Raw genomic sequence first — 27461 nt, forward strand, 5'->3', positions numbered from 1 at the left:
GTGTGTGTGTGTGTGTGTGTGTGTGTGTGTGTGTGTGTGTGTGTGTGTGTGTGGTTTCTTAGTAACTGCACCAACAGGATACATCCCTGAGCCATTCCTCTGGAAAAATAGTGGCCTTCAAACCAGCTGTAGCCTTCACCAGGAGGGAAGGTCAGTTTCAGCTTCAGGGTAGGTGGGTGAATAGATTAAATAGGACAGAGATGGGTATGTTTTAAGCACAAGGCAGGAAGCACCGACATGGTGCCTAGTGTGTCACTTCCCACATTTTCCCTCTGCAGGACGCAGAATACTAGAGACTAAGCCTCACTTTCTCTCTGCCCAAGTAACTAAGGCTCACCGCGTGGTGGTCCAGTACCAGCCTCCTTCCCATTTGTGAAAACCAGTCCCCCTGCCCTTCCCCTAGGTTGATGCCAGAAGTTAACAAGAGGACTGTAGTTTGAAGCCCTTAATACTTAATAAACAAGAAGACATATTAGGAGTTATAACAGCTCTTGATTTTTTGTTTTGTTTTATTTTTTCCCCTTAAGCTGGCTTGGAACAGCCCTGGAATATCTTTCTGAGCCCTGGAAGATCTTTCTCAGCCCCCCTCCTAGGCTCAGCTTTATGTTATTCCTGGCAGGTGGGTGAGCTGTAGACTTCCTGTGCCCTCTCCAGTACCTCCAGCATTGTGTCCATATGCCTTTTAACTTGGCATTTAACCCTTCAAAGGTTGACTGCAGTCTGCTCATTTTCATCCTGGCTTTTCATTCTAAGCCATCATCCCATGAATATGTGGTATATCTGGCCACCTCCATTTCTTTGCTAATGGCATAGTACACCAATGTGCCATATTCTTTTTTTTTTTTTAACCAATTACATTCAAAAAATTGTTATTGAGCTGCATGCAGAGCACTTGGGAGTCAGTTTAAATCCCAGCTCTATCAAGTATTCACCAGCATTCCCTGGGAATATTCCTAACCTTTGTGGAGAGGTTTCTTGTCAGCAGTCACTCATTTTCCCACCATTTTTCTTTTGCTAGTTGCTTTTTCATGTGTAGGTACCATTACTGCCTCCGTGGTGGCAGGCAGCTGGGTGTGATGGAGACTGCATTTGTGCGGCATCATGGGCCTGAATTTGGTATGAGCTTGGCATCCCTCACCTGCTCGGTGACCTTAGACAGGCCAGGTGATGAGGCATCCTGAACCTGAAGTTTTCATCATATGCCGTGGGGATTGGGTGAGACACCTGGAACTGCCTGGCCAGCAATGATGGGTCCACAGATGTTGGTTGCTGACCTGTTGCCTGGGTATCTGTGTCTCTGACCTCCTGTGATCACCTTGCTCTGAAAAGCCAGTATGATTGTTCACTGGGATTTCCCCTGTTGCTTTTCGTGAAGAATTTTAAAAAGGCTGGAAAGAGTTACAATGATGGGTAATTAATCCTGAGGAAAGATGGTTAATTAGTATGTGAACATTTTTATTTTCCTGAATGATATTGTTAAAAAGTTGTAAACGCAAGCAATACAAGAACCAGCAGTTACAGTGTGCGTACACTGGAGACCACTTCATTGTGTACTGGTGAGTGTGTTTCCTTGGGTGCAGTTTTAATGAGGAACACGGAGTAATCCTGATGGTGCCAACCAGTACTGCTTCAGAGCTTCCTGCTGGTTTCCAGATTCTTAGCTGCCTGCCTCCTTCTTTATCATTGTTACTTATCTGTGTTAATTACCTGAACTTGAACAATCCTTCCTCTGATTTATGGGAATTGTTACTGCTGGTGTAATCTCAGTCTTCTGACCTGAACCATTTCCCCTGGGTTACCCTGAGTATACTGTTTTGGGCCTCAGATACGCAACATCAGCAATGGACACCAAACACATAGATTCTGGAGTGGGTCCTCAGCCTCGGGGTGAGTCTGATCACACACCACAGGGCCTGAGCTCTGCCCAGAGTTCTCAGTTCTCAGGTGCCTGCAAGTATGGCCCAGGAGCATTTGTTGTTTTTTTTGTTTTTTGTTTTTTGTTTTTACTCAAGATGTATGTACATATTACAATTATGTACAGTGTAGTATTTTGATGCATATGTATAATATGTAATGATCAAATCCGGGTAATTAGCAAATCCATCACTTAAGACATTTATCATTTATTTTGGGAACATTTTAAATCTGCTCTTCTGCCTATCTGAAAATAAACAATAAATTGTTGCTAATTATAGTCATGCTGCTGTGCCACAGAACACTCAGAACTTACTCCTCCTGTCTAGCTTCAATTTTGTTTCTGCTAACTGACCTCTGGCTCTTCTCCTCCCTCCGCCCCCTACTTCCCAGCGTCTAGTAACCACTGTTTTACTCCTTATGAGGTCAACTTTTTAGCTTCCACATATGAGTGAGATCATGCAGTATTTGTCTTGCTGTGCCTGGCTTATTTCACTTAGCATAATGTCCTCCAGGCTCACCCATGTTGCCCCAAATGACAGGATTTCACTCTTTCTTTGATGCTGAATGAGACTCCATTGTGAGTATGTACCGACATTTTCTTTATCCATTCATTTGTTGGTGGGCGCTTAGATTGGTTCCATATCTTTGCTATTGTGAATACTGCTGCAGTAAACATGGGAGTGCAGATTCCTTTTTGACATGCTGATTTCATTTGCTTTGGATAAATATCTTAGTCAAAGGATTGCTGGATCATATGGTAGATTTATTTTTGAAGAAACCTGCATAGTGTTTTCCATAATGACTGTGCTAATTTATATTCCTACCAACAGTGGATAAGAAAGAGTCCCCTTTTCTCCAAGGAGCTGTTAAAAGTCCCCTAGCAATCCCATTGCTGGGTCAGGGTGAGAAGCCCTGCTGTCAGGCAGCACACTGCACTTGCCACATCTACTACAACATTATTGTATGTCTCTAGGTTCACAGTTCTGTGGTTTAATCAAGCTAGTCTTACTTAGTTTTAGGAAATTGTAATTAATTATCTAGAGTTTATTTAAAGATACATCATCTCATTAATTGGTAATTTTGTCTCAAAATAGTTTTTTTTTTTTTTTTTTTAAGTCTCCTCATTGCTTTTGGCACTTAATATTTTGGGGTTGATTCTCTCTGAAAAGTTAGCTATGAAAGAGAAGCATCTTAATTGCAGAAACCATAGCTTATATTCTTCTCTCTGATGATTTTCAGAATGCTCCCTAAGCCTGTGGAGTCTCCAGTATTTAATGTTCTCATTCTGTGGTTTGCTGTTCACCTGCCTTCTTTATATTTTAGCTTTCTCAACTTATTTAGCAGTTTCAAGGAATTATTTGTATGTTTCATGGACTAAAATGACTTTTATGCCTCCTCTGTTCTCAGGATTTCTTTTGCTTTAAAAGTGAGTTTAAAGCATTCTCTGAATGTGGTATTTGGTAGTAAGCATTTCCATCCTCACTCCTTATTGAGCTCTTGCTGGTTGGTTTGTATGGCATCTTGAAGCATATCATTAGCTAGATAGTTTTATTTTTAGGGCCAGGTCTAAAACATGGCTGTGAATAAATTTTTTCTTGAGTCAACCAAAAAATGAATGACTTTGATACTGAGCAGTGGAAAGGAAAACTTCCAGTGAGTTCTGCTATAATGTGATATATGTGTTCCTAAAAATCGCCACACACTTCAAAATCATGCAATAAAAACTACAGGGCTTGTGGGAAAATGAGATTAGAGGCACAGCCCTCACAAACTTTGTCATGGGCACATTAAAAAACAAGAAAGGACCCTAATAGAAACAGTAGCACAATTTCCAGTGTCAAATAGTTAAGAAAATCAAGTACTACAGTAAATATGGTACTTTATCTTGAAAAGGACAGCAGAAATTTGCCTGTGGAAGTGGGCACTGGGAGGGTTGCAGCCTGTGGTTACTGTGAAGCAATAGAAGGACTGCAGTCTGAAATCATACAGAAAGTTGTAAGACCTGATGTGGGCGGGCAGCTGTTTGAGTGTGATTTGTGTGTGTTTTGTGTATTCCTGCCCAGCCATTTTCAGCTGGGTGCAGTTGTATGTTCACTGACTCTCCAGACAATTGTGCGTAAACGTGAAATTCGCAGTATACTCAGATCTTTCTTAGAGATGGCAAGAATGAGCACATATGGGGAGCTATCTATTGAATGGCTTATACCAGCTTATATAGATTTGTGATGGATGTATCCTCATCACAGGAGCTACTCTTAGACTAACTCTAGCTCGTCGTTTTCCCCTGTACTAGAACTGTGCTCTTCATGTAGATTTATAACATACAACTAGTTAGGTATATTTCACTCATTACTCTTTTCAAAAATTTCTGAGCCTGTCTCCCTGCTAAATCCTAACCACTGAGCATTTGACTGGAAGTCTTCTAAAATCAGATTAGCCTTTAACTTGGAGACCCCTATGGATAGGGAACTGGAATTGAAGGAGCTGGAACAAAGACCCTTTTACAATTGTTTGTCAAGAATTTATTTAACACATTATGAAGAAAAGAGGTGTTGATGTTTAAAGCCTACGTTTACTTCCATGTTCATATGAAAAGTTGTACTTAAAGAATATTTTCAGATTACATAATCTGAATAAAATTGTAAGGTTTTGTATAGTTAAATAGGATTATGTTCAATATATGTACATAGCAATATTTTGAAATATTAAGAGAGAGCTATTAATTCTGTAGATGCTGTAGTCCTTGCTCTTTAAACCAAAGACAACAGTGGTCATGAATATCCAAGACAGTTAAAAACAGTTTTTGAACTCTTTTTGCAGCTGAGTCCCTTCTGCCTTGAAAACATAGTAAAACTTGTTAACTTTTGATTAGACAATTTAAACTAAAATATAATTGGAGAAATACCAGTTAATCTTTACCTAATGAAGAATAATTTCTGAGACACTTTTATATGGATTTTAGATGCTATAGTATGATTTCCGGTGCTTTCTTGATTATGTCAGTAATGTAGGAATTTACAAAATAGCAAGAAGAATTATTCCATGTCTCTCTCAACAAGAAAGAGCCATTATTAACGTTTCTATAATTTACATTCCTAGAAAACTCACATGGAAACGTTGATATCTATCTGTCCACATACCTCTTTTGTTATCTTTCATTTTTATATTTTTTATGTATGACTTTGGGGATGGGCCATGAAAGGACACAAGCTTGGGAATCAGATCTCAGGTACCACACACCTTTCAGGTGTGCTGCAGGGATTTAAATCAGATTTTATGCTTAGGAGCTCAGCATGTGTAAGGGGTGATGTAAATGGTAGCTGCTGCTGTGATGCACTTATTGACCTGTATTCTTTAAAATCTTGACAAGCACAATAGCTATATAATATTATGTCAGGTACATGTGTGCCATAATTAATTTTACTATTTCCTTACCACTAGGCACTAAGTTTAGGGCTTTTGACAATTTTAAAAGTAAAGCTGAATACCTTTTGTGTGCAAAAACATATCCTCATATACTTTCTATTTTAGGAGTAAAATTATAAAGGTAGAATTACAAGGGCAGGGGTTGATCTCCATATCTTACAAAATGGCTTTCTAGGAATGTACCAATTTATGTATATGTGCCCTTTGCTAGCCTTAAGTTGTCATATTTAAAAGTTTTATATTCTGAAGGTAAAAATAATGTGTCTTTCTTTTTTTACTCAGATCAATTTCTTGTTTTAGCGTTTTCATTCCATCATTCAAATTTGCTGTATGCATGGTGTGTGTGTGTGTGTGTGTGTGTGTGTGTGTGTGTGGTCTGTCTTTTGAGATGGAGTCTCACTCTGTCCCCCAAGCTGGAGTCCAGTGGTGTGATCTTGGCTCACTGCTACCTCCATCTTCCAGGTTCAAGTGATTCTCCTGCTCAACCCCTAGAGTAGCTGGGCTTACAGGCATGTGCCACCACACCCAGCTAATTTTTGCATTGTTAGCAGAGACAGAGTTTCACCATGTTGACCAAGCTAGTCTCAAACTTCTTGACCTCAAGTGTTCCACCTGCCTTGGCCTCCCAAAGTGTGGGATTACAGGCATGAGCCACTGCACCCAACCTTGTGTGTGGGCGTAAAAACAGACCTATGTTTTGGTCTGTTTATGCTTTGCAGTTATTAGTGCTTTAATGATAAAAAAAAAAAAAAATACTAGCCTTTCATCTGTTCAACTTTCAACTTTCATGTACTCAAAATTTTTAACCTTTTTTCTGTCCTTTTTATGTTTAAGTTCTTCATCTAGAAACTTTACATGTTTTTATGCTTTTTATTAAATAAGACTTTTGCTATTTATTAAATGGTTTATATCAGCTTATTGGTTTTTGGTACATATATCCTCATCATAGAAGCTATTCTTAGACTAACTCTAGCTCATCATTTTCCCCTGTGCTAGAACTGTGCTCTTCATGTAGATTTATAATGTACAAATAGTTAGGTATATTTTACTCATTATTCTTTCCAAAAAAATTTAGCTCGTCTTCCTGCTAAATCTTAACCACTGAGCCTTTGATTGGAAGTCTACTATAATTCAAATTAACTTTAAAGTGTTTGATGTTCTCCAAAATCATGACATTCCCCCCCCAACCTTTTTTTTTTTCTTTTTTTCTTTTTCTTTTTTTGGTCTTTTTGTATTTCTTAGTACAACTTGATGTTTTCTGCTTGTTTATTCTGATTTTTTTTAAGTTGTTTATTCCTAATTTTAGTTAGGGATTATGTGTGTGTGTATTTTTAATGTGTGTTTATTTTCTAAATAGTTTCCAGAATCTAGAAATACTATTGTTTAATGTATTTTTGCTATTCTTGCCCTTGAACTAAGCTATCTCACAACATCTTAAAATGCACTTTGGCATAAACCATCAAGTATTAGCAAAGTAAGATTGTGCTTCCATGAGTAATGGGTAAAATTGGTACGTGGTTTTACTCTGTGGCATTTGTGTCTAGTCAGAGTTAAGTTATCTTTGCAAAATTGATTGGATGAATTTTCTTCCTTTTCTCTGTGTTCTGAGACTGTTGTTACTCCACAGCTATTCCTTAACCCACATAGCCTGAGAAACTGTTTTAAGAGGTAATTCTTTAATGATTTTCTTTTTTCTCTTTCCTTGTTTTTTTTTTCTTTTTCTTTCTGCTACATCAAAGATCAATCTTGAGGATTTATATTTTTCCAGAGAATAGTCATTTTCTTGAAGATTTTAATATATTTGTATAGTATGTACAAAGTGGTTTTTATTCATTTTTGTTAGGTTGGTATGAAAGCAGGGGAGATATTGTTTCTGTGATGAAGCCAAGGAGTTACTGCTGTCTACATTTAGTTAATTACACTTAATATGCAGTCTGTGCAGGTTCCTTTTTACCCATATATTTACTGGTCTGATACTCTTCATTCCTTTGTGTATATTCAGGCTTCTGTCTGGTGTTGTTTTCCTTCTGCCTAAAGAACATTTAACATTCTTACAGTACAGATCTGCTAGTAACAAATTCTCTCAGCTTTTATCTACAAATGTGTGTTTGTTTCTCCTCTGTTTTTGAATGACATTTATGCTGCATATGTGCTGTGTATATAGGTTGGCTTTTTTTTTTTTTTTACTTTATATACTTGAAAGGTGCCATTGCATTTTCTTCTGTCTTGTATACTTTCTGAATGTAATTATTGAGTTGTTTTGTAATTCTCTCTGCAATCTTTTTGTTCTCAAGTTATCAGCAGATTATAATAGGCCTTGGTTTGGGGTTTGTGTGTGTTGTATTTATCATAATTGGTATTTTTTAAGCTTCTTGGATCTGTCAGCTTCTGATTTTTATCAGACATTGGGAAATGTTCCACTACTGTTTCTGCAAATATTTTATTTGAATGCATGCACACACCCACACCCATACCCCTACCCTTTCTCTGAGACTCAAATTACATATATGCTAGACCGCTTAATATTGTACCACAGGGCAATCAGGTTCATTGTTTCTTCTGTTTCTTCTCCTGTCATACTGCATTTTGGACAGAGCCTATTGCTGATCTTTTATTGTCTAATCTGTTAAACATATCCAATGAAATTTTTATTTATAATCTTTCATTTCTGCATTATGTTCATGTTTTCCTTTAAATCCTTGAGCACATTGAGATTATTTATAACAGTTTTGAAGATGTTCTTTTAATACTATCATCTCTCATTTTTAGTCTTTTTTAATTAACTGATTTAATGTTAGTCACTGGTTCTATTTTCCTGCTTCTTTGCTTGTCTAGTAATTTTTGGTTGGTTGCTGAACATTGTGATTTACATTTTGGGGTGCTGGATTTTGTTGTATGCTTTTTTAAAGTAATAGATTTGTTTGGGCAGGAAATTGTTAGTTGCATATCACTTTGATCCTTTCACATCTCATTTTGAAGCTTTGTTAGTGAAATTTTAAGTACTCTTTATTATAGAGCTAGATTAGTTCCACTGCTGATATGTGCCTGATCCTGGGGTCTCTCTACTGAATGCCTCATGTATTTGATGAAGTCTCTGCTCTGGCTGATGAGGACTTCCGGCCCTAGGCAAACTTGAGATTTTTCAGTTTATAGGTCTCTGGTAATTGTTCTTTTCTCAAAAGTTGTTTGCTGCCCAGCCTTGTAGAGTTTTTCCTTGTGCATGATGAGATTGGTTCAGCTAAGACTCAAGGGGATCCCTAGCCTCTTCTGGAACTTTTGTCTGTGTAGTTCCCTCCTTTTCTTTATCATGCCTCACAAATTACTGCCTCCTGGGCCTCCTCCAACTCATCTGTGCTAAGACAGCATTTTTACCAGCTATATCTGGGTTTCCCCTTGCTGCACCTGCAGTGTGGCAGCTGTTCTCGGCGGAAAGGCGGATGGACTGTTAGGCTTACCATGTCTGTCTCTTTTCACTCTGAGAACATTGCCCCGCGCAGCCTGTGGTCCTGTGCCTGCACACAGTTGTTTTGTGTATTTTATTCAGTTTCCTAGTTTTCAGTGGCAGGTGAAGAAGCAGAGACATTGCTTTCGTAAGATGGCTAGTGAGTTTCACAAGTCATTGTTAGAGACTTGCACTTTTTGAAGCAGTGATATTTAACAGATTCACCATATGTATTTGAGGGTATCCTTTTTGCTCTTCAACATATTAAAATAAAATGAATTATTGGAAGAGATACCAAATAGGTTTCTTTCCCAGTCAGATTTTATGTTAATAAATCCTAGGAAAGCCTTGATAGTCTCTGAACCCAAATCCGTAAGGAGCTCTGAGTTCAGAGAGGCAACTTGTACCCCTGTGTTTGCATGAGAGTTGGTATTCCAGGGGAGTCACACTAATTTCCACAGTTTATTGGAGGGGGGGGATTTTTTTTCTGAATCTCAGTATTTACCTTTTGTTTATTTATTAGCAGCTAATTCTGCTCTGAATTTTAGAGCTTACCATCCCTGGCTTGGCTTGAGTTAATGAGCTGTGTGACCCTTGGCCAGTCACTTAGCTATTCGTCTCTAAACTGAGGGATCTGGACTAAAGGGACATGAAGGTCCCTTCCATGAGTGTACTGAGGAGTGTTGTGTGCACCAGGGATACATGAGTGGATAAGACAGGCGAGGACCCTTCCCTTACACAGCTTAGTGGAGTACATAGATGATACAATATAAATAAAAATAGAATGAGAAAGAAATAACTTTCAGAGATGCTTTGAAGAAAACAAACCAGGGTGATATGAAGTGCTGTTGGGAGGGACCAGCCTTAAGATGTGAGGTCCAAGAAGGCTTATCTGAGGTGCTGAAATTTTAGCTGCCGTCCAGATGAGCAGAAGACACTGGCCATTTGAATTCCAGGTCATAGGTGTTCTAGGCAGATGGAAGAGCACGTGCAAAGGTCCTGATTTGGGCACAACCCTGGATGGTGTGAGAACACTGTGGTTCGATTGTCTTAAGTGGTGGGCATATGTGATGATCAGGGTAAATCTTGCTCAGTGCTGGTAATCTGTGACTGCAGGATTTGATCCTGCTGTGAAGACTTCTCTACCTAAATAGTACAGAGTTCAGTGTCACATGCTTGCACAGATGAGTAACGGAGTGCCAGGAATTACATTGGGTGTGGGGTGTGGTGAGTCTGAAAGGAGCAGGTACCTCACTGGCACTAGGAGCCAAAACGGTTTTAACACAGGAGGCAGAAGGCCAAGTTCAGTGGTCTTGGTCAGCATGAGCCAAAATGAATCCATTTTTAAATTTGCAGAACCACAGATAGTTCCGTAGGCACTGTTGCCTCAAAGAAAATGCTGAGCTTTTCCTAAGGCTTAGATATAAAGGCTACATGGACTTTATATCGGAGAGTTTAAGGAATGTGTGCCTTTTACATAGAGAAAGGAAAGACACTGAAAGCAAGAGCAGTCAGAGATGGGGAGAGCAGACCCGAAGCCAGTCAGCTTTATCCTGGTGGGAGGCAGGTGTCGTAGCCATTGGGGCTGCCATAACAAAACAGCATAAACTGGGTGACTCGTACATATACAACAGAATTATTATGTTAATTATTCTCATAGTTCTGGAGAGAACCCTAAGATCAGGGTGCCAGCAGGTTCAGGGTCTGCTGCGGGCTCACTTCCTGGTTCACAAATAGCAACTTTTTGCTGCATCCTCACATGGCAGAAGGCCCAGGGGTCTCAGCCCTCATTTAGAAGGGCACTAATCCCATTCATGAGGGCTCCACCACCATGACCTAATCACCCCCAAAGGCCCCACCTCCTGAGAACATCACCTTTTCGGTGAGGATTTCACCACAGGAATTTGGGTGAGACACAGCATTTGGGCCATGGCACCAGCCCTTCCCTGTGTTGCCAGGATGCTTCTTTTTGTGCTTTGATACAGCAGTGATTAAAAATCCCACTCAGGTTGAGGAGCTCTCGCTTGGCATTACTAGCTGCTGGCATGTGTAGTCTGAAGGAACCTCCTTCTGAGAAGGCCCAGAGTCTCCACAACTGTCTCCTTTCCCAACATGCCACCACCGTGTCACGTGGCCTCTGCCTGCCTCTGCACAACATTGTTCCTGGTGTGATCTCTTTTTGGGCAGAGAAATCATTGCTATCGGCCCTCACCTAAGTGGCAGTGTCTTCTTACCTGCACTTTTAACATCTTGGGACCTGCACATGTGTGTTTTTTATTGATTGGTTTTTAGCTGTCTTTCACCTGTGGTCTGGCTTCCGCTCTTGACGCCGTAGTGAAGCATTGCCCACATTTACGAATGGCCTCTCATGTCCCCCCACGTAACCTCTTCTGCATTCTCCTCCACCTCTGCAGCACATGCCCCTGCAGACACATCATCACTGCTGTGGCCCGCTCTCCTTCCTTTGAGGAAGCCAGTTTTGATTGCCTTTCTGCTTCTCTGCTGCCTCCTGGCTCTGCCTGTGGCTCTCCCCAGCACTTCCCAGTTGGCTTCAGCAGGCTCACTCTCTGTCTCAGTCTTCCCTTGGGAGCTCATACCGTCAGTTCAACCACTTCTGGCGCCAACCCCAAGTACCTCTCTCCAACCCTGTCTTCCCTCCCCTGATCTAGATGTGCGCTTTGGGCTGTGCACATCTCCACTGGGAGGCTCACCCTGGAGGAGACCGGGCGTCTCTCCCTCACCTCCTCCTTCAGCTACTCCAGGCCGCCCTGTGGAAGCCCCTCTCCTGCTCCCCCGGGTTCGTAGGTTCAGAATCATCCAACATCCATTTCTCTAGACTCAGAAGGTTTCTGGCCATGTTGACTCTGGGTCCCAGTTGAATGGGTTGAAGACTGATGTACAGAGAGAGAGGTGGAGAGAGCAGGTGCAGGCAGGTTAGGCTGTGATGGGAGTGAGACTGCAGGACACAGCTGAGGGGAGGGACAGATTAGAGAGGGTTTCTGAGGGGAGACAAGATGCAAATGTTTTTAAACAAAGATGGGAGAAGGATCTGGTAGGGTGGTGGTTAAAAGAAAGAGAAAGTCTTTCCTGAGTTCCTCAGAGGAACTCAGCAACACCCTGGCTGACTGGTAACATCCAATCCAGTGGTCTTCAGTTAGAACTATTCCAGGCTATAAGTCCTTTGGAAACTTACAGAGATTTGACAGCGGTGGGGTAACAGAAGTCAGGATTATGTGTCACTACATTGTTGGTCATATTGATGAGTCACTGAATAGTAGTGTGTATTCCGGTGTGGACTGGAAAATGAATTACAGTGCAATCCTCCCATAGCCCTTGGCTGCCATGCATCCTTGGGAAAGAACAGGAAGCTGTGTTCTGATAGAGGAGCTGTTCTAAGATATTGTCAAAGGAATAACCATGAGATATAACAATGTATATCTCATGTATATGTACAAGCAAGGCAACAATGTGTAAGATATAGCAAAACACTGTGTCTAGTGTACTGCCGTCTGTGTTTTTAAAAGGGGGGTGGTGGTAATGGAGAAGTCTGTATTGGTATTTTCTTGTATGTCCATGGAGATACTCTGGAAGGGCCCCTGAGAAGCCAGCCCCAGTGGTTAAGAGGGCAGGGGGGTCCTGTGCAAATAGGATTAGGTTGTGAGGGGCTTTCACTTTTATATCTTTTATGTTTTTAGAACCATATGGATGTATTATAACCTCTTTAAATTTTTCAAAAAATTTGATTTAAAAAAAAAAAAAAAAAAAAAAAAAACCTCTAGCAGTTAAAGTATTATTTCCACCAGTTGAATGAAAGTCAAGTTGTTTTGCCAGGGAGGTTATTTGGCTCCTCTGACTGTCCATTCAGAGTTTTCTGGCGGCTTTGGTTTATTCTCTTCTGATTCAGAAGAGAATATTTCTGATTCATAATTCTTCATGCTCCACCCTCAGAGAACATCAGCCATTGCTAATGTTACTAGTGAAGCCTGATCTTGTTTTCTTACCCTTCCTTCCTTTTCTCCCCATCCACTCTGTACGTCCATCACCATATTAGATCATATTTGGACAATTCATATGGAGAGGAGGATAATTATATGCGTTCTTAACCGGGCGCAATGGTTCATGCCTGTACGTCTCAGCTGCTCAAGAGGCCAAGGTGGGAGGATCACTTGAGGCCAGGAGTTTGAGACCAGCCTGTGCAGCATACCAAGACCCCATCTCAAGACCCCAGCAAAACACGGTTGCTGCTGTTGAGCTGTGACATAGGAGGGAACGTTGACAGGATGCTGTATGTGGTGAGAGAGAGGAGAGCTATCTGCAGCTGCTTAGCAGGGCTGTTTGAAAAAGTAGTGGGACTGGGACAAGTAGTTGGACCTCCTGATAGTCCCCTTCCAGGGCTGTTAAGGAAGAACTCAGGTGTCCCACAGGGGCAGTGGTCTGAAGGGGTGGCTGCCACACAGCTCATGACCTGCAGAGATGGCTGGCTGCATCCCTGCGTCTATCCAGTTTATCTTGCCTTCAGAAAAAGAAGTTTCGACTGGATGGCCTTGACTCTGATAATAACATATTTTCTTGAATCGTTTTCCTTTCTTTCTTTCAGCTTCTCAAACCTGGAATAGATACTGTCCATGAAACCCATTCTGTCTTGATTCTGTCCTTTAAAAAAAATCTCTAACTGTATAGCTTCCTTTCAATAAGTACATCTCCATCTTTATTTTTTAGGCAAGATAAACAAAAATGTGATTTTCTTGTCAGACACTGAAAGAGAACAAGTGGCTTTAAAAGCAGACTTTGATTTCATAAAGGTTCTAAGTTTTAATGCTCTTATATTGATACATTACATCCTAAGTGTATAATGAACATTTTTATCCCATTCAAAGATGGCACTAGGGAGTGAAGTGGTGGTGGGACGTCACAGACTACTGTGATTTCAAACTCTCGGCAGGTACATCGCCGTTCATGGATGCATTAACAGCCAATGGGACAACCAACATACAGACATCTGTTACAGGAGTGACCACCAGCAAAAGGAAATTTATTGACGACAGAAGAGACCAGCCTTTTGACAAGCGATTGCGTTTCAGCGTGAGGCAAACAGAAAGTGCCTACAGATACAGAGATATTGTGGTCAGGAAGCAGGATGGCTTCACCCACATCTTGTTATCCACAAAGTCCTCAGAGAATAACTCACTAAATCCAGAGGTGAGAGGCGCTCTTGGGCTGGCGTGGGCTTCACGCTTCTCCCTGCCTGATTTCCGGGCCTGCTTGGCAGCATTGGCTCTTCCTGTGCTCTTTCTAAACCTCCTTTTGGGCCATCTTCCAATGCCCACTGGACGGGAGGGAACAGAGGGGAAGTTTCGGGCTTTGCTCCTTGTCACACCTCCGACAGCCATGAAGTCAGGATGCTTGGCGTGTGCTGAGTATCCATCCCCATTCTCCTGGGTGTGGGCTGTGATGGCACCCAGGGCTTTGTGCCTCTGTGGTTCACCTCCTGCCTGGAAGCTCTTCATCTGGCGGACACGGGGCCTCCATGAAGGCACATGGAAAATGTGTGTGCACGCGCTTTGCTTTAGCTTTCATCAGATTCTTAAAGGGTTCTTTGTGCAGAAAGAATTTAAATGCCCTGAGGATCTCAGTCCCATCAGAATATTTATCATCTAGCCAGTCCCCAGATATCATCAGAGGTTATAGCAGATCACACAGCTACAGGGATTTCCACACATGCTTATTGCTGATAGTGCCTAGTAAGTCAGCTTTCCAGAACTGGTTGTTGGAAAGATTAGAACATGAATGTTCTGAAGTTTGTGGAGTTGGGGGTATTTGAACCTAACCTATACCTTACCAAAATTTTAAAGCCTAGTAGTTTGTTTTCCACTTGCGAGTAGCTAGGTTGAGGTTTTTTTTTCCATACAAGAAAACCCAACTACAGAAAGTGTGTGCATTTGTCCAGGGTCATATAACAAAGCAGGTCAAAGCTGGTCCTTGGTACATTTTTAGACTACAGAGTCCCTTTATTGGTTATTTTTAAATGCATCATAGAGATCATTTAAAATGATTTTATGCCCTAAAATTACCTGTCCATGCTCATGTGCTTGGACTTAACACACTTACACACCAAGCTATTGAGTTTCTGTCCCAAGTGTAATAGGGTGATTTTTAAAACAAAACAAAAAACGGTAGAACTGAACAAGTTTCTTTCAACTGGTTTGAATGTGCCACCTGCTGTCCAAACTGGAGAAATGCCCAGTGATGTAATAAGTAACTTGCCTTATCTAAGAGCCATAATGACTACAGAAACACTAAGATAATGTAGATTCCCATGTCTTTTTAATTATACGCTAGTTATGTGGTTATATTTTACTCCATCCCTGACATCTCAATCTCTAGTTACAGAAAATGAGACCTGTGCAAATTAATTAAAATCATGGTAGATATCAGTAACTATCCGGCTATGATGCATTTTTCATAGATGCAGATTATTCAATAATAAAGTGCTTTTAGGCCAAGTGCGGTGGCTGATGCAGGTAATCCCAGCACTTTGGGAGGTCGAGGCAGGAGGATCACTTGAGCCCAAGAGTTCAAGATCAGCCTGGACAACATAGCCAAACTCTTGTCTCTACAAAAAAAGTTGAAAAATTAGCCAGGCATGATGGCACAAGCCTGTAGTCCCAGCTACTCGGGAGGCTGAGGCAGGAGGATTGTTTGAGCCCAGGAATTCCAGAGTGCAGTGAGCCTTGATTAAACCGCTACGCACCAACCCAAGCAGCGGAGTAAGACTGTCTCAAAAAAAAAAAAAAAAGCTTTAGAATTTTACACCCAAAATATTCTTTGCCACTTTAACTTCTGGTGACTTTCAGGTAATGAGAGAAGTCCAGAGTGCTCTGAGCACGGCCGCTGCCGATGACAGCAAGCTTGTACTGCTCAGCGCCGTTGGCAGCGTCTTCTGTTGTGGACTTGACTTTATTTATTTTATACGACGTTTGACAGATGACAGGAAAAGAGAAAGCACTAAAATGGCAGAAGCTATCAGGTATGTAAAAATGATGTTTTTTAAACGTCGGTTGGGTGTTTTGTTTTTGGTGTACCTATCCTGATAGAATGGGCCTGACCAAGCCTCGAAAATAAAATCTTCACATACATGGAGAGACACGAGCAGCAAAGTTAATTAAGTCATCTCTTTTCTGTCTTGTCTATGGGCCTGGCATAAATTACTACTTGCCTTGGGCAAATAGCTGATTTCAAGGTTGGTTTAAACCCAGAAAGTATTCAGGGAGTGTTCTGATGGTTAGAACACATGATAATATATAGCTGCAGTTCCTATTATTTGTGCCATGAGTATGTTCTATCCTCAGCCGTTAAATAAAGATCGCTTCCAATTTGCTTGACTGTGAGAAGTAAATTGTCTAGCCTTTATATGACAAGCTAGCTCCATAACATCACATGGAAAGGTTTTTTTCTTTTTTTTTCCTTTTAGCACAAGCAGTGCCCATTCTTGTCAGGTTCGTCCTAAGTTCCAATTGCACAGAGAACTAGATAGTAGGGAACAAAAAGTATAAGTCCTCCTTCTCCCCCACACCCCCTCACAGTATCCAGCGTTCATTTGTTATATGTCTTCCCCAACCTTGTTCTAAATATTTTGTTGTTGTTGTTTTCAGTTTAATTTTTTAGATTTATTTTTAGATTCACAAATAAAAATTGTATATACTTTTAGTGTACAACATGATGTGTTGAAACACAAATACAGTGTGGAATGGTTAAATCAAGTCAACATGCATTTTGTGTGTGTGGTGAGAACACTTAAAATCTCAGCAATTTTCAAGTATAAATTACATTAACCGTGGTCACCATGATGTACAATAGATGTCTTGATATAAGCATTTTTGAATATTTCTTTCATATATACACACAAATAATATAAATTTAGTTCTGTTATTACATGTGACAATATGACTTTGAGATATTTCTATTTCCTTGATTGTTGGATTTTCCTCTGCTATATGATAAGAGTAAGAAAAACTTTCCCTAAAACTACGTAATTCTGCTGATAGCATATCCCCTCATTTGTCATGCTAATCACTCTATGTATAATTAGAAGTGTCTGATTTTTTGGAGATGGATTTTATTTGAAGTGGATGAAACCTAGTCTCCAACCAGAAAGTTGGCTGTGCTTCTCTACCCTCCTCCCTAAAATGACATATCCCCAGGTAGACCCCCAAAATCCTTTGTGCTTGCCTTTTTCAACTTACAAAGGATGAAAAATGAAAGAAATGTAGACTTGCAAACTGGCAACAAAGTAAGTTGGATCTTTTCCAAAATCCCAGATTTCTGGAGGGCTGAAGTTGAACTACTTTGGATAGTTACTGGGCTCTAACTGAGCACTTTCCTTGGGACACTGAGCTTTCTAGTGCCTAAACCCTTCTAGAGCTTGCATAGCAGGATTGGTGGGGAGCTCTTTGTTCTGTTTTGGTGAGTCTGGGATGGGCAGGGACGTCTTTCCTTGGCTGACACCAAGATGGCTCTGATGGGCACTGCCCAAGCAGCCTCATGGCAGGAGCCTGGAACCTACACCTCAGAGTTGCAGGGGATTGCCTTGGCCTTTCCTAACATATTTAATTATTTTCAGGATTTTTATATTTTCTCATACCGTGTACACTTGTGTTTAGGAGGTTATCTATTCCTTAATCCTTGAATGTTACCTTTTACAGGCTATCATATGATGTGTGGTTTTTTTGCAGAAGCAGTTTGAAATTTTATAATCTAATCTTATTAAGTATTGTTTCTGATCTAGAGGATTTCATCCCTGTGGTACACTAGGTGGGACCATCTTGTTTTTTAGTTTAAGATTAAACCACTTGATGTATGTCATAATTCCTTGTCTGACTCTCAGCCCCTCTAAGACATTTTCATTATTATCCATTCAGGATGAATTCCATGAACTTAACTTTTATTTTTAAAATACAAACCACCATGCCTCATATGGTCACAGTGTATATTTTCTATGATATCACTCTGGATGTACACATAATGTTATGCTTTTTGGTAGCTCTGTGGTAATAAGAAAATTAGATGTGTCAGCCAGTGCCTTCTGGGTCCTGACTCCATTGTCCCGTGTAGACTTCTCCCTGGCTCCACTCGTGAGCCCTGCCGGTGCCTCGCCAAGTGCCGTTCACTCCTTTCTTCAGCGTTGAATTCCCTTGGACAGGGACTGTGGGCTTGTGGTGTTGGGATTAGTAAAAGTAGAGGAAAGCTAGATCAAGTTAGGTTTAAGCGGGGATCTCCTTTGTTGAACTTTATGTAACTTTAAAAATTCATTTTCATCAGCTCCCTGCTCACTCCACTCTCCCTACTCCCCACAAAAAGCTGGATTGATAGTCTTGTGAAGAGTCAAGTCCTGTTCCAGGAAATCCCACTTGTTTCTTTATGTGACTATATTTTTGTCAATGTGAATTTTCCTTAATATACTCTGTCAAGATCAGAAAAATAATTAGTTACACCAGATTCACTTAACCTTTCTTCTTATTTGCATTTAAATTAATTTTTATATGGATAAAAGCTCTTCCTGTGTATATCTTTCATTTCTCTGGTGTCTTGTCTCAAGTTCCTTAAAACTTGGAGGCAAAGCACTTCATTATAGCAAGTTTCCAAAGGAAAAGCGGGAAACAGGAAGATGAGGATTCATATTAGACAGCCAGGCATCTAGAGCAGCTAACTTTGTTACAAGGATGGGTGGTTTCCAGTTTGCAGAGTAATTGTAACAAAAGTATTCAGCACATTAGTGATCAAAACAAAATTATTTCAAGTCCATTGACAACATTAGGCTTCTGAAGTCTGCAGGAACTAATAACTGCCATTGGGTGTCAAGGACCAGGAGCCTCCTCTGGGTATCAACCCCCAGAAGCGATACCACAGAGGGAGTCGGGTGGGCCCTACCCAAGCAGTGCCCCAGAGGCAAGAGGATTTAGGAGAGAACAAAGTGAGCCAGTAAACATGCCCCAACACCCTGACCTTTACCCCACTCAGTCCTTCAAATGAAGGAAGACCTTCCCTGAAATGAGAGAAGACCTCAGCCTTGGAAAGGCAGCACACGCTACAGGTCCCCGCTGCCTCCTTCTCCCCAAACAGTCCATGGACAGTCCCGAAATCTTAGTGATTTTCCAACTGTTTGATGTCTCCAAATTGTAAATGCACTTTAAAGGAAGAGTTTTGTTTAATTATAAAGTTTTTTGTTTGTTTGTTTTTTAAGATGGAATTTCGCTCTTGTTTCCCAGGCTGGAGTGCAATGGCGCAATCTCGGCTCACCGCAACCTCCGCCTCCTGGGTTCAAGTGATTTTCCTGCCTCAGCCTCCCGAATAGCGGGCATTACAGGCAACACCACCACGCCCGGCTAATTTTTTGTATTTTTAGTAGAGACAGAGTTTCTCCGTGTTGGTCAGGCTGGTCTCGAACTCCTAACCTTGTGATCCACTTGCCTCAGCCTCCCAAAGTGCTGGGATTAAAGGCGTGAGCCACCACACCTGGCTCAATTATAAAGTCTTTTTAGACTAATTTTGTGGCAAATACCAGCCTCCTTCCCTGCCATACCCAACAACAGCCTTGAATTAAGTTCATAAACAATTCCAAAGAAATGAATTTAAATTCAGTACATGGCATGGCACACATTTGAGTGTTCATATGTTTTGATTTTAAGTATAAAACACACTTGGTTGAAGCCCACAGAAGTGGGGGCCGATTGGGAGAGGACTGTCCCAGGCTTGAAGGCAGCCCCTGCCTCGCCTCTGGTGCCTTGAGCCTTGATTTGCAGCTTCTTTGGTTAAGCCTTCATGGTCCTGGGAAGTTTCCACTAGGCAAAAAAAGCATTTCTGTAAAGGTGTTCCTTTTTAAAACAAAGTGAGTCTCTGTGTGGACCATGTTCATTTCTGGTATCTCAGGGCTCACTATTCGGAATGCCCAGTTCCCATTCCCTGAAAAGGGAAAGTGGTCTTTGCTCCAGAGCTTGCTGGCTCATTCATACCCCACCCAGAGAGAACCACCAGCGTTAGGTGAAGTCACCATTCCAGGCAAAATAAAAAATAAAATTTCAGTTCCAAAAAAAGCCTTCCACCTATTCAAAATCTAAGTTTTGACTTCTCAGTATCTATTAATATTTTAGAAGCAGGGTTTTTAATACAAATATATGGGTGGGGGGGGGCAAGGATATATGAAATAATTCCTTTTACTCTTTATGGAATTATCTTTTTATTGCCTTGATTTTGAACATCTCTTTTATGTTAATTTATCGCCCCATTCGTGGTTTCCAGATGTCAGCTTGGGCAACTGCTATAACATTTTGCCTTCTGTTCCATGCGGTAGATGAAAGTAGAGCTACTCAGATTTTGGAAACAGCTGCTCCTTATCATGGAGACAGTTCGGCAGTTTTACCTTTTCACGAGTCATCAGTTACTGGGCCTAGGAAATGTATTTCCATCTTGTGTCATCGACCCCAACTCCTCAAAAGATGACACAACTGAAATAGCTTCATGTAGTTCTTCTAGGCTATTTCAAGAGCTGCTTAAAAGGTTCTCTGACACTCTGTGTCATTAAACCCCGGTGTGATCTTTCTAACAATGCTTCAGGCTCTCTCATTTAGAGAGACTTAGTGTAACTCATTCATTTGAGTTAATTCTTGATTGGTGCAAAGATCCCACAAATCTTGGGGGCTAGAACTGAGGTCCAGCAGCTAAACTACGCAATTCCTCACTCTCCTGTTCACATACACCCCTCTTCACCTCCCCAACCTGCCCCCACCAAAAATAGGTGTCATCCATCAGTATCTCGGGGAGTTGAGCGGGTGATGCTGAGTCATGATTTTCAGAGAAGATCTGAACAGATTGCTGTGGTTTTAGATTGCTGAATTGTAGAGAGCATCTAGGTTGCTATTTTCAGTATTAAAGATGGTGGTCAGATTTAGAATCCAGCAAGTCAAAAGCTATACTTACTCTGCAGTTCTGATCTAGAACTCAGCCTGCACTAGAGGGACTATCTTGTGTTTATCCTTTTCTCTACTGTGTGAAATCATAACAAGAAACAACCTCTGAGCCTAAAATCAGCTTCTAGTATTGAGAAGAAAATGCACATTCCCAAAGTGGTGTGGCACCAACCTACCCTAAATTGAAAAGCAGCCTACTTTTCCAGCCTGATCTAAAGCAAATCCCAGAATAGCATTTGCTTGATTTATGAAACCTCCATCTGGGGCAAAGGCTGCCCCACTCCTGACCCCACCGTCCCTCCAAAGTCCTGCTGCAGCCGCATCCTCCAGCCCACGGTGGAGCAGGATGTGGGTACAGGCCTGGGCCCTGTGCTGTTTGCTCTTCTTGCTTGCGGGTCTCATGTCTTGAGCCAGCCTGTGAGACTCTTGTCTCCGTAGTCCTCTTCAGTCCACTTCACGTAAGCTCAGGAAATAGCAGTTATTGCCAGATAATCAGCGAGCTGTCTGAAACTGTGAGCCAAGGCCAGACCCAGATCCCAGAGTTTTTGTGACCCCTGATCCACCACTGTCCACTTAACACCAGGCAGTCATAGTATGCCCTGGGCCAGATTTCCTCCACGACAGCTTCTTGATTGGTCTTATGAAGTCCGGAATATATATTGGGTTCCTGTGTCTTCGAGGGAAGACAGGTTGGGGAACCAGATATGTTATTCATACAGGCCAAGAGCTACCTGCAAATGCCAGCACGGCTCATGGCTGCATATTGCCCATGGCCTTCACGTAGGTCCCGTAGCGACAGCTACCACACGCGTGGACTTCAGGCTGTCACCAAACCTTTACGACACATAGTAAATAAGTTTAGGGTCCACAACTGCTGAGGAAGGCCTTAAACAAATCTCAAGTCTTTATGATTTCCGCAGCATTTACATCTTGGTAAATTGAATTCCATAATAGACTTTTCCTTTGCTCAGATATGCAATGTTTTGAGTAATTCCCCATTTATTTTTCATTTTAGAAACTTCGTGAATACTTTCATTCAATTTAAGAAGCCCATTATTGTAGCAGTCAATGGCCCGGCCATTGGGCTAGGAGCGTCTATATTGCCTCTTTGTGATGTGGTTTGGGCTAACGAAAAGGCTTGGTTTCAAACACCCTATACTACCTTCGGACAGAGTCCAGATGGCTGTTCTACCGTTATGTTTCCCAAGATAATGGGAGGAGCATCTGTGAGTACCTTTAAAAAAAAAATCATTCTAGAAAGCTTCCTGAAGAAATCTACTTTGGTTATTGTTTTTCTAAAGCTGTACAGTGTGTCATTCTGTGGGGACTTTGCATCTTGTCTTTCAGATTTGGGGTCATAGACGTTGTTGACACTGTCTTTGTATCATTCCCTAGAGAAAGTCTTCATTCACTGAGGAGCCTACCACTTTGCATAATTCTCACTGATATCTACTGTTAGTCAATATCCAGTCTGTAACCCAACCAACAATTTGCAATCGAAATTAATTCTTCACCAAATAACTTAAAAGCTGCACTTTTAAGAGAAGGCAATTTTAAGAGGGAGCAAAGTTACATAGGATTAGAGGGTTGTTTTCCATATAATTGTGTGCTTTTATTTCCCGTTCATTGTAATAGTTTGTGTCTGTATTGTAGCTTGTGATTTATCAAGCAGTTATTCACATCTCATTCCCTAGTCCTTGATATAGGGCAGGAGGTGATGTCACAGGTCAGGTTCTCCAGAAGCTGCCACTGAGATGAGTTTGGCACATGGAGAATTAGCAAGTAGTCACTACCTATAGAAGGGATGGGGAGGAAGCAGGACTGGACAGAGGAATAGATCAGAGTGATACTGTGTCCATCGTCCTTGGACATGGGATGCACGGGAAGCGTTGTGCCCCGAACGAGGTGGCTCCCTGCAGCTGAGGGCATCTCTGAAGGCACCCTATGGCTGTCCGCTAACAGCAGCACCTGCAGCCAGGCAGCCAGGCCTCCCCAGGAGGGATCATGGCAGCCCAGTTCCATGTTCATCCCAGTGCCATTCAGATCCACCCCTTCATGCACATTTTGGGGGTCCGCTCCTTCAGGTTCCAGGGCACTTTCTTTCTGGGAGAAACTTAGAGGAAGAGGGTTAGACAGCAATAATTTGCAGGCCAGAACCTGAAATGTTATCATCAGTGGGTGAAAGTGTGGTGAGAAAAAGGATGTTTGCATCCTCTCATTATCTGTAGTGGGAAAGATAGTAACTTTACAGTGGAGAAACCTGGCATGTACCACCTTGCTGAGTGATCAGAGTTCACAGAAATAAGACAGAAGCCAACAGGTGACACTGAGGGGAATGCAGCCTTCATCACTGCGTGGGATTCCTGCCGAAGTGCAGCAGCTCAGGCTCATCAGGAGTAACGTCAGGCCCAGACTGGAGGGCAGTCTGCAGACACGCACAGCACTCCTCCCGAGCGCCGAAGACGTGGGAAGACGTGGGAAAACTGAGGAACCGTCTCAGACTGGAGGAGGCCAAGGGGACATGACAGCTCAGAACATCAGGGACCCTGGGTGGGCTCCTGGACCAAAGAAAGGACAAGAGTGGGAAAGCTGGTGAAATTCATACTGTGTTTGTTGCTGACTGAATAGCACATTGTCAGCGGCTTTGGTCATCCTAAGATGTTATGTGACATTTAACCTAGGGAGAGTTGTGTGAAGGTATATGAGAACGCTGTACTACTTTAGTCGTTGTTCTGTGCATCTAAATGTATTCGAAAACCAGAACATTTAAAATAAAGGAACGCAAGAGAGGAGCAGGAAGGTGGATAGGCCAGACTGCAGCCCCCAGTGCCGCACTGGTCTCTGAGCGGCCCTGCTCCTCACCGTCTCACTCCTCAGGCTAGATCCCCTCACCCATGGTTCCCACCTCTGTTCAGTGGCCGCCCTCATACTGATACTCACCCCCGAGAGCTCTTTGGCCTGCTCGCTGTGCCCAGCTCAGAGTCGCTGCACTTGTCCACTTAACTGCTCTAGTTGATCGGGGAGGACCAAGCAGGACTTGCCTCCACCCCGTTTCCCAGGCCACGTGTCCTTCCATATAAAGGTCTTTGTACTGTATATGCTACAAATCAGAAGATGCTGCCCACCATCATGGAGCCACCTCCAAACTGGTACCTCTCAGGCCGTGCCAATGCCTGAGCAGGCTGGCAGCTGCTGCAGATGCTGTATGTGACTCAGCCACAGGACTCTAGGGGGCTAGTGTTAGTCTAACCTTGATCCACTTTTCCTCCTACACCAGGGGGTGACCGTGTGTGTCTGCCATTGGGGGCATTTTCCTCACCATGTTCTCTTCCCAGCCCTGCTGGATGAGGCTCTGGTGAACTTGCTGTCCCCTTTTTGGATTGCCCACCTACCCAGTGAGCCGACCCCCACACAGGCCACACTCAGTCACGGGGAGCCCCCCCCCCATAGCTGTAGGTGTGAGCTGAGGCAGGCACGGGTACAGCAGAGCCGTCAATGCAGAGGTCTGGTGGTGACGCAGGGGTGTAGGCTGCCTGCCTGTGCCCTCTGGGGCTTGCCAGGCCCAGCTGCGTGTCCACCACGGTCCCTGCCTGACCTTATGCCTATGGGGCTGATGGAACTCAGCTCGTGGTGGTCACTTCCCACATGTGGTCACGTGGGGTCCCGCGGTCAGGCGCTCTGCCTCTCCCAGGCCCAGTCAGCACTCCAGACCTGTGCTTCCCTGCTATGGATGGTCCTGCAGGCTGCGCTGCCCTCCTCCCTCTGGCACTGACCACAGGCCCCATATGCATATTGTCCCACCCCTCCCTAGCCAGCCCTGGCCTTTCAGCCTCACTCAGCAGGGCCGCCACCTCCCTCAGGCTTCCAGGAGCCAACCCAGCAGCCAGGTCACACCTTTCCTGGGAACCTACCAGGGGTAGGTAAATCATTATCCCAGGAGAGCTCCCAAGTCAGTGAACCCTCCTATCCAACTTGTGGTCGGGCCCCGGGGTAGGCACCCTGAGAATCCAGGCCCTCGTATCTTCTCACAGCTCCCACCTGCATCCCTGGCTAGGTCTTGAAACCCCTTTCAGGGAAGAGGCAAGTTACAGGCCTGATGCCAGGAAAAGGGTTAGGGCAGGTTTTGGGGGGCAGTGTTGACTTGCTGAGAGGTATTTGCCTTATCTTCTAGCAAGGGGGATCTGATAGGGATGGGTGGACCATGTCTCTAGGCTCAGGGGGTCAGAGGAAGCTGGAGTTAGGGGCATTTACCCAGAAGCACCCATACCAAGTTATAGGGTGCCTCCCCACCCCTCACAAGCTGACCTTCCTCCGGTGGCTGATTTACGGGTGGAGCTGGACCACGCTTGCTGACAAGTCCAGGGGCCAAGGCTGAGTCTCAACCCTCTCTGCTGCTTGCTACCAGCTGCCCCTCTGCTTTCACCCTCACCTGCGAGAGCGTTAGCACGTGGCTGGCCCCCTGTGCCAGGTGCTGCGGCTTTTCCACCTGACCTATTGGTGGGGGCATCCTCGTTGCCAGCTGGAGAGCCATGCAGTTTCAAAATCCTTCTCCTCACCCTCATGTCCACTTCCCCCATCACAAGGTAGTTTCTCTGGAAGCTGAGGTAGATTTGGGAAGCAGGGTTTGGTAGATTAGGTGCCAACATCCGTGGAAGGGCAGAGAGGGAGCAGGACTGGGCAGAGCTAACTGGCAGGGAGCTCTGGAACCACGTGGCCTCGCAGCGGTTCCAGATACCCCCATGCAGCTGACCGTGGGGCAGGCGGCCCTGGGAAGAGCGGTCCATGGGGAGGAACTGAGGGGCTTCCCATTGCCTGCTGGCAGCATTTCCCACAGCAGGCAGCTTGCTGGGCTGGGAACGCGGGTGGTTTATCCAAGTTGTTTGCTTTGTCCTTTACACCAGGCTGCACATTCCCGACACCACCGGATGGACTCCCATGGTAAAAAGTGATTGTTAGTGAAATAAGTTCATCGTGGCAATTACTGTAAGCTAGACTGTGTCCTGCCACTTACCCTGTCCTGGCAGGAAAGAATCCTCATTCTCTAGGACATCTTGTGAAGCTCATTTTGAGTTACTTTTCTAGAGGAGATTGAGATCTGGGGTTCTGACCTCTCCCACCGTATGATCTGTGTCGATGCGTGGTGTCGGTGCAGATGTGGGGCAAATATTCAACCAACTTGATGTTCAGGCACATTTTGGCCAAAGGCATTTTGGAAGTGGAGCTCTGGGGCTGAATGCTGCTGGGGAGGGGAGTAGAGGTCTCAGAGTTCACCATGCCCAGAAAGGTCCATGGGGCTTGAAGTCATCATTTCATAACGAATTCCAGCTCTCCGGCCAGTGGCGTTTCTCCCACTCTACAAGTCTTGACAGATCTTTACTTTTTGCTTCCCCTGCAAATGTACTGGTGCCTCTTGAGCGGCTGTTTTCAGCTGGGGCAATTTCCACCTATCCCCACATCCCCCCTGGGGGACACATCAGAGGGGCAATGTCTGGAGACAGATGGATGACACATATGAGGAGATGGCCATTAGCAGAGGCCAGGGTGCTGCTCAGCACTCTGCATAGCACACAGGACAGCCCTGCTCAGCACCCTCCGTAGCACACGGAACAGCCCCCACGCCAAAGAGCAGTCCAGCCCAGAATGTCCCTAGTGCCCTGGGGGAGAAACGCTGCTTTGACCCAAGAGCAAAGAGCCCGCATTTCACTCAGTGTGAATTCTACACTTTCTGAGCAGAGTATTTGATGAAGCCTCTCTACAGAAAGTGAATAAATGCTGTTCAGGTGACTTGTGTTATGACACCTCTGGTTGAAAGTGACTATGCAAATGATGTAAATGATGTCGATCCTTTCATGAGCCTTTGGTGTATTTGAGCTTTCAGCAGCCTGAGGCAAGACTGGGACAAGTGTGGTTTTCCTCCACTTTGCATATGCAGAGCTCTGCCAGGAGGATAAGCTAAAGGGATCACGTCATCAGGATAAAAAGAACATGCAAATCACACCGGCCGTGTGGCCTCTCGTTTCCTTCAATGCGGGCTATGTAAAAATCAGCCGAGGAGTCTCTTCCACTTTAGCCTTCCTAGTGCCCAATAGACTTTCATGGACTGCACAGAGGATGGCGCCATCTGACACCCACAGGCTCCCACGTGGAAGGCTTAGAGCTGTCAGGAGAGGGCCTGCTGGGGTGTAAAGCTGGAGAATGCCCTGCAGGTGCCTCAGGGCCTCACCCCAAGCTCACCCTTGAGAGCCGCCTCTTGGGGACTTCAGAGACTGGCCTGAGGGAGTAGGTGGTACCCTGTGCCACAGCTGTCCCCATAAGGCTGGAGACCCCCGGATCCACTCTGCTCATACTGGGCCCGTTTCCTCACCGCCCCTCCTGCTGTACTCTGACCAGACAGATGCCTGCAAAGATGTCTCTGTTTCACTTTCCTCCGGCATTTTTCATTTCTCTGGATGGTTACGTGATAACCTTTTTTAATAGTTGGAGAACTTTGACCCCACCATGGGGTGATGTAGGTTGTCTACAGGGAGTCCCTGTGCACTCGGCCATCTCAGAACGTGTTGGTTGGTCAGGTTCCCACTGACCGCATCTGTGTGAATCTTATTCGGGTAGAAGTCTGACACCTCTCATTTTAAAACTACTGAAAATAGTGTATATAAGAATGTGCTCACACAAACTGAGTATATTTAATCCTATAAGGGAGGATTTTTTTTTTT

General features: G+C 43.6%; 1 protein-coding gene across 3 annotated transcripts in view; it reads left to right on the forward strand.

The window, feature by feature from the left end:
• CDYL (chromodomain Y like) overlaps nucleotides 1–27461 on the forward strand; it is a 179537-nt gene that overhangs the window by 146557 nt on the left and 5519 nt on the right. For 2 of the 3 annotated variants that reach the window (XM_017514650.2, XM_037733485.1), the window contains exons 3-5: nucleotides 13728–13984; nucleotides 15640–15812; nucleotides 21764–21974. In XM_017514650.2, the coding sequence (XP_017370139.1) occupies nucleotides 13728–13984; nucleotides 15640–15812; nucleotides 21764–21974 (641 nt within the window). The remainder of the gene's footprint in view (nucleotides 1–13727; nucleotides 13985–15639; nucleotides 15813–21763; nucleotides 21975–27461) is intronic. The other variant, XM_037733484.1, reaches the window with a different exon arrangement.

Source organism: Cebus imitator, unplaced genomic scaffold (genome assembly GCF_001604975.1).
Source record: "Cebus imitator isolate Cc_AM_T3 unplaced genomic scaffold, Cebus_imitator-1.0 Scaffold531, whole genome shotgun sequence".
Lineage (NCBI taxonomy): Eukaryota > Metazoa > Chordata > Mammalia > Primates > Cebidae > Cebus > Cebus imitator.